The 7,811-nt window shown below is 56.4% G+C and overlaps 1 protein-coding gene across 1 annotated transcript; it reads right to left on the bottom strand.

The window, feature by feature from the left end:
- Window positions 1–906: 906 nt before the first annotated feature.
- Window positions 907–3,105, bottom strand: LOC123171155 (mitogen-activated protein kinase kinase kinase 18-like). Its single transcript, XM_044588780.1, has one exon. It carries the CDS (start codon window positions 2,686–2,688, stop codon window positions 907–909), a length of 1,782 nt encoding a protein of 593 aa, XP_044444715.1. The 5' UTR covers window positions 2,689–3,105.
- Window positions 3,106–7,811: the final 4,706 nt, after the last annotated feature.

Genomic DNA, 7,811 nt, shown 5'->3' with positions numbered 1-7,811 from the left:
GAAACACACAACCAGCTTAAAACCGTACGCTTCCTGGATCCGCTGAACTGACGATGACTCCTTTAACCGAGCGAGCAGGCCGTAGTCAAATGCTGCTGCGCCGCCAGTGTGCGTACGAATCAATGTGGGACGCACGAAATCGAGATGCATGTAACTGTGCTTCTCACTGGAGCGTGCATCGACCCTGGCCACGGCCGCAGCCGCAGCGGGACCGAACGAAGTCAATTCCACTTTGCACCCAAATCAAGCATGTTCCGCTGACATAATGCTCCGATTTCTTTAGCACATTCGGGAGGAGAAAACGGCACATTATTAGCTGCGTTTCGCATCAATGTAGTACAGTACTACGTCGTCAGAAGCTGGCTACTTTTCATACCCGGAACAACGTCGCACGTGAAGCAACCCAAGCAGCAATCGGGCGCGCGGGGAGGGCGGGGGCGCCCACCGACTTGCAAAAAATCTCGTCCTCGCGTCATGCCTGCCCAACACCAAAAAAAATCTAGCCCAGCCGTAAAGGCCAGAATGTGCTGACGCTTCTCCGGCGTCCTGCAGACGCGCACAGGCACGCTGGTCCACATGCATCTTTCGTCACTCTCACAGTGTCACTGTTACTTACCGTAAACGTACAGATCCTATGTGCTGCTGTGCTCCCATGGTATGGTGGTCGCAGCGCCACACAGATCCTAAATCGGTGGTGGCTCGCATGTTACCACGACAAGTCCGACGGGTGGAGAGCGCTCGCCCGGACGTCAACGATACAAAAATCCATGCTCTGCCGCTGCTCTGCTCTGCTCTGCCCGCGCTAGAACCGCATGGCGGAAAGTGAGCCCGACACGGTGCCGACGGCGCGTGCCAAACGTGCATGCGGCGAGTTAGGTACCCTGCGTGCTCATACAAGCGTCCCTGTCACGGGCTGCCAATTGGTGGAGGGATGGACCGCATCCACCCGACGGAGCTAGCTCGCGAGCCAGCGGCGGCCACGTCGAACAAACCGAAACCATCCCCGCGCGCCCGACGGGCCCCGCCGGCGACGATGCCACTCACACCCGACGTCGCCGCCTCATAACTAACCAAACCAGCCTCGCCGGCCGTACCGCGGCGCGCGGCGTAACCACCACTAACCCAATCGCCAGTCACGCGTGATACATGACCGACCAAAGGAAAAAATCGCCCGATCGATGCGCATTCCCTCCTCCACAATGTGCGCCATGCCAACTGGCGAGGATCGTTGGCTGGCATTCGCGCTAGCTGTGTTAAGTTGGATTTCGAGTACCACTCACTCCTGCTAATAATGGCTGGCGAGGCGGGAAGCGAATGACAGCAAGAACAACAGCGGGAGAAAGGTCGTAGGAGCGGTACTGTAAACGGGCCGGGCCGGCCAGCTTGGCTGGGGCTGGGACAAGCGAAACGGGACGTGGTATCGGAAAAGAATCCATTGCTTGTGATTGGAACGGTGCTACAATCGCTAACCACGTGATCACCATCATCGCTGCGCTCGCCGTTACAGCTGCCCGTGCCATCGTAACGATCGCCATTGGCATGCGACGCCTGGTGGCTGCTCGAGGCCCCCGCCTCTGCGGCGGCCGCACGCCCGGCGGAGCCGCCCATGGAAGAGTCGCTGCTGTCGGCGTCCGTGCCCACCTCCGGCGACATTGCTGGCTCTTCATCGGCGCCGCCGCTGGGGCCTGCCTGGACCGTGATCCAGCTCGCGTCCCAGGTCCAGTCCGGCACGGCCGGCGCGCCCGCGGCCAGCGCGCGCACCCTGTCCGTGGGATCGCTGGTGTCTGCCGTCGTGTCGTCGTCGTCCTCCCACAGGGCCTGATCGAGGACGCTCTTCGGGGACACGAACGTGGCCTTCTCGGTGATCCCTGGCGCGGAATTGGACGACGAGGCGGTGCCGGCGGCGGCCACGAACTCGTGCTCCAGCAGCTGCTCTGCCGTCCACCGCTCCCTGGGGTCCTGCCGCAGGCACCTCGCCAGGAAGTCCTTGCCTTGGTCCGACAGGCACGGGGGGAACTCCGGCGCCTCGCCCGAGAACGCGACGTGGTGCAGCGTCGCGACGGGGCTGGCGAACCGCTGCCAGGGGGCGGCGCCGGTGGCCATCTCGATGACGGTGCATCCGACCGCCCATATGTCCGCGGCCGGGCCCTGCTCCTCGCCCCGCGCGGCCTCGGGCGCCATGAACATCGGCGTGCCGCCCGTCGGCCGCTGCCGCTCCTCGCCGGCAATGCCGCCGCCCGTCCGGCGCGCGCACCCGAAGTCGGCGATCAGGGCGCGGCCGTCGGAGGCGATGAGCACGTTGCGGCCCTTGACGTCGCAGTGCGCGACGCCGGCGGCGTGCACGTGCGCCAGCCCGAGCAGGATGTCGCGCGCGCGGGACCGGACGAGGGCCTCGGCGCACCGGCCGCCGCACCGCCTGATCTCGTCCGCCAGCGAACCGCCGGGCGCGTACTCCATGAGCATGTCGAGGCCGCCGCCGCTCCTGTCCTCGGCGTCCAGGCAGCGCACGACGTGCGGCGAGCTGAGGCCGCGGAGGATGCCCCGCTCGCGCCGCAGCTCGGCGGCCCGGTCGGCGGCCACGGACTTGACCGCGAGGACCCCGCCGGTGCGGCGGTCGACGGCGATCGACACCGTGGCCGAGGAGCCCCTGCCGATCGCCGGCCCGCGCGTCCACTCCGCGACGCCCATTCTTGCAGCCGCCGCCGAGCGCCGCAAGAATGGTGAGCGGTGGCGTGTGGTGTGTCTGGTTGGGTTGTTGTTTCCGACTCCGAGTGGACGCAATTGGAATTTGGGATGCGGGCGAGCGGTAGCACCCACACCTTGCGCTTTGGTGTGATGGGTTGTGCTTAGGATGTTTATATACTAGTCCTGGTCCTGGTCCTGGCAGCTGGGCGGGGCAGGGCAAGTCTGCAACTACAAGGAGGAGGAGGTTGAGGTTGGATTGGATGCTTTGGACGAGCGAGGTGGTTAATTGTGTGGGCTGTCCAAAGCAAGCAAAGCCAGCGTCCGAGCTGGAGGCGGCCGTCGCGAGGAGAGCAGATTCGCCATTTGGCGGGGCATAGGATTGGTGGGGTTTTGGCGTGCCTTCCTATTCTAAGCTGCCTGCAGTATTCCTTTCTTTTCTTTCTCCATTTATCTTGGCGGCAGAAGGAGGAGCCACCAAACTGGTGCTAGCAGTACAATGGGGGGTATATGCTGTGCTGGACCTCAGGGTATTGCTGGTGCGGCCTAATCATGGGAGGGGACACTTGTCGCCGAGAGCGCTTTTGCCTACCTCAGCACAGCAAGCGGCTCCCTCGTGGCCAATGGGAATATTTGCACTCCAAGGCCTCATCACTCATATTCCGTTCCTTGCCTGCGTTTTTTGTTTCTTTGTTTGCAGCGATCTGTCAGGGAAAGTTTCTTGCTGGAATTGTAATCTTAACTTGCAATCTCGGATCTCTCGGTCCGTAAACGCCGCTGCTTGCTTTGGATGGGATTCCCATCTTATTATGCATCCACTTTTTCCAAGCAAATCGGGTAATGGAACATTGCTCTGTTTTGCAAACTGGGACGCCCTTTCCTTCATCAGCTTCACAACAGAAACAAGCAGTAAAATACGTACCAGTATGGCATAACTTGATCAGAACGAGGGATGGATCCGTCACTAGCCTCAATCAGCAATCGCAATAACATCCCTCTGACCTGATCGGTCCACCCTAACTGTACCGCTAGTGCCAGGGCCAACCACTTACCAACAGCTTCGAATCTCAGACGCCGGTCGTCTCCACCCTGACGGCTCATTGCCTTTACTAGAGTGACGTAGCCAAAGGATTGTTAACTCTTCTCCTCCTCTAAAAGCATGCGTTTTTTCTCTGTGTGTGTTTGATTTGATTTGATGCACAACCGCAAGAACACTAACCAAAACAACTGTGATACTCCTGCGACTGTACCTTGTGGCTTGCCCGCGAGGTTTTCCTCCGGATTGGCCGACCCTTTTCCAATTCAACTTGAGCGACCAACCCGGTGAGTGAGTGTGGTGGCAAAGGCACGTCCTGTTGAACAGATCTCTCCCTCCCTTCCTCCGTTGCGTTGCGGCACGGGACGGGATGGAAGAATTGCGTGGCAAGGCTCCCCCTTTTCCTTTCCACAAGTAACCTTTTTTTTGGCTTTCCACTCCAAGAGAGATCGCTCATGATTATAAAATGAATGCTTACTTAATTCTTTGGACGCACTGTTTGCTTATCTCCTTGTCCTTAATTTTGATTTTGCGGCCATATTTTTCTCTTGACCAACCCTCCGCAACAAAATATGACGCTGACGTTCCAACTTAGTTGTTCATATAGTGCCGTTTCCGAGCACAAAATGAATTAGAGCCGGATATTTGACCTGGTGCGATAGGATTATCGCGGAATAAACAATGCCATCCGTTTCGATCTTCGGAAAGTGGTTCATCCTAACAATTTTGCGAAGCTCGTGACAGTGACCGTTGTTTAAGATTATTATTGTTAATTAGTACGCCTAACAATGTGTAAAGCTCGTGACAATGACTATTTATAAGTTGATGGCTTGAGGATCTTGCGCAAATCACAGCTTGTTGATTAGGATTGCTCGGTTCGCGACCGACAACGCTTCAAGAGGAACTCTGTTTTTCGTGCCAAACATCTGGCTTGGAGGCCTTGATCAGACTAGTAGGAGTACGTAAAAGGCATCAGAGCAGTATATTTTGGTCCGGGGAGAAATTTTGGACAAGTTGGAATAGTTTCTTCGGGAGTATGGGTAGCTCCATGCGGTAGCTGCAACAGTGCGCCCTCTATATTCAGATAAAAGTAACACGGCACGCATCATTTTCCAAACCAACACCACAGGATTTCGGGTCGAGTGTCACAACACCACTGTCCCATGATCCCTTTTCATTCAGCACGAGATGCTTATATATTTAGGGTTTCTTTTCAGCGGAACGCAACCACTCCGTGGGCGCGCGCGTCGCGTGGGCCTAAACTATGCCGCATGAAATCCCAGCTGCATCTGCTCGGCAATAGCCATCACCAACGATCGTGCCATGCATGCACGCCATTTTTGAAAGAAAAAAGCAGATGATCTGCGTGCATCCGCTCCATCCCATCGATCATCGACCGTCGGCGGAGTAATGCATGGCGCGTCGTGGCCATGCATGCATGCATGCATGCATCGAGATGGCTGGCCAGCTGCGGCGGTAGCGTTAACTGCAAAGAAAAGAAAACCCATCATGTCTCAGAGACTCAGACTATCAGTGATCAGACGGCCGAGCATGGATGGATCACCAGCAAGATCGATCGAACGATCGACGGATGGGTGGTTGAGTTAGCGCTCGCGCGCGGAGTTTCTTGGTTTGGGGTCACGTCCAGCGACGGACGTCAACCTAGATAGATACAGTAGCTAGCGGTCGGGCATCGGACGGATCGGAGACCGGCCGGCCCCAACCGTCGATATCCGTCGCATAAATACTGACGGAAAGCAAAACGTGGGCTGGCCAAGCCCAAGCCCAAGCTGGGGCGTAGTACGACATGCGGAAATTAACGTGCCGCACACGCCGATCGCTGTCGCTCGCGGATATGAGCTACTAGTACTTATATATTTTGCGTCGTGACGAATATACGATTTGGTTGGCAGAGCGATTTGCTTGCCTGTGTCGTACAAGCTGTGCCTTTTAATTTTCTTTGATGGAAACACAACAAGCTGCGCGTACCTTGCATTGATTTCCTTGGTGAGTGCGGTTTTCTTTACGCATGCACTTGTCCGAGAAATGGATCAAGGCATCCCTCCAGGCTAGAACTCGCCGCATGCATACGTCTACATCTCCATCATATTTCGCTAATTATAATTTATAATGTACTCAATAAAGAATACGCATAAGAATTTCGCAAGAAAGCGCCGCGTTTGCATCTTTTACGGGGCTACGGCGGGCTTACGATGGCTTGAACTATTCATTAAGAAAGAGCACTGCACAAAGCATGTTTGAGTTTATAGCAGGGACGGACAGAGGAAGGGGTTTGCAACTTGCGCCAGGCTAGCTGTGCAGCTAGCCTGTCTTCGGCCATCTCAAATGAATGCCGTGCACGCCTTGGCACACAAGGGATCTGTGATCTCCAAGAACAAACATGTGAAGGGATCGAAAGAGATCGATCGATCGATCAGGGGAATGCATTCTGTGCAAGGAAAGCCACAGACACCAATTGATTAAGCTTACTTGCAAGTCTGCGCAGCACTATGCCCACATACGCATACCTCCCCGAGCAATCATGGAGGCCTAAACAAATGGAATATTGTCTATCCTCTTTGCGATTGTTTTTTGTTAGCACTACTACTCCAGTACTATCTGCATAGCTAATCATTGGGCGGGATGGAGCATTTAGGACATTTTTTCCGTTCCATCATTGCTGGAGGACAGTAACAAAGGGCGAGTGGGCGAGCAGTACAGTGTCTTGCTGGCCAAGTGGTGCCCACGGGAACATCAGAGCATGTCTAATTAGCAACAACCTACTAACTAGCCCCCACAGGCTGGGAGGCTGTCATGGTAGCTAAGTATTAGCGAGGCGTGTATGAGGGGAAAATAAAGAGTTTTTGTGTTCAAAAGAGGGCGACGTGGCCGCCTGGGGTCCAGTAGCAAGCTTGTGAACGGAATGCACACATGATCGATATGCGTCGGGGTGACGACATCGATCGACGCTTTCTTTGGGTTTTGTTATGATGCAGACTAGCAGTGTGTTGAGATTATGTCGAGTTAATTAGGACAAAGAGTCGCACTGAAGCTACTGAATTAATTAAGCCTGGCCCTGAGCACGCATACAGCATGCCAATGTTCGTTACTTTTTTGTTGTTGTTGTTGATAATTGCCGATGTTCGTTACTTGGTTTGCCTTGCCTCTGACGGGGGTTCGACAATTTCGGCGTGATTCGAATTCTAGGACGGGCGATTTGACGGCTTCAGGTACCTCGAGCCCGTTCGCAAACAAATGGCCCGCTCGACTTGACTGGCCGGCGGGGTTAGCCAAGCCGACGCACGCACGAAAATAGTAGTAGTACAAGGGAAGTAGTGCAATGCTACAGTAGAAATTGCACGGTCGTGTGAGCCATCTGATTCAGGGACACGCGCGCAGAGGTGTTGGTTTGAGATGCAAAACCCACACGCACGAACGGTGGGGAACCACGAGCTCTCACCAAGCGGAGAGCGACGGAACTGTGGCGCCAGCGAATCCCCCGGCCCGGGGCGTTGCGACGTAGGCCGATGGATGGAATGTCCGGAGGCCCCCGTACATACGTTTCTTTTAGGCCGACTCCACCAAGCGACTTCATTTTGTCCGGCCCGTCCGTTTGAGATAAAAAAGACAAATCAGGCGGCTGAGCGCGCGACGGTCCGAGCCCATCTTGTCCGTTTTGTGTCCGGACTGATCCATTTTGAACGCAAACTTGCGCCTGTTTGGGTCGCGGCGGACGGCAAACGGACGCGCGCTCGTCCGCGTCGGGGCCGCGTGGCAGACGGCCACCTACCTCCCATCTGCCAACATCAATGCGCACGGGCGGGTGGCCCCACCTGTCATCCGGCCATCGAACGGTCGCCGACCTTCTTAAATGGGACCCGTGGACCGGTCGTCGTCCTCACTTCCCACTCCGGTCCTTCTCTGCCCCCTCGAAAGCCGACACGCCCAAACCCTAGCCACTCCCCATCCTCGAACTCGCCGGCCGGCAGCAGCCATGTGGCTATGGAACTACGGCCGCAAGGGGAAGCACGGCCGCGAGGCCGGCTCCTCCTCGGGCCGCCGCCGCGGCTCCGTGAAGAAGGAGGAGCCCGCG

The sequence above is a fragment of the Triticum aestivum genome, chromosome 7D (assembly GCF_018294505.1).
Source record: "Triticum aestivum cultivar Chinese Spring chromosome 7D, IWGSC CS RefSeq v2.1, whole genome shotgun sequence".
NCBI classification, from domain to species: domain Eukaryota; kingdom Viridiplantae; phylum Streptophyta; class Magnoliopsida; order Poales; family Poaceae; genus Triticum; species Triticum aestivum.
Note: the sequence above shows the minus strand (reverse complement) of the source record. Positions and strands in the feature narration are given on the sequence as shown.

What these genes read in the sequence shown, in the direction of transcription:
- LOC123171155 (XM_044588780.1), bottom strand. Translation starts at nt 2,688, where the DNA reads ATGGGCGTCGCGGAGTGGACGCGCGGGCCGGCGATCGGCAGGGGCTCC.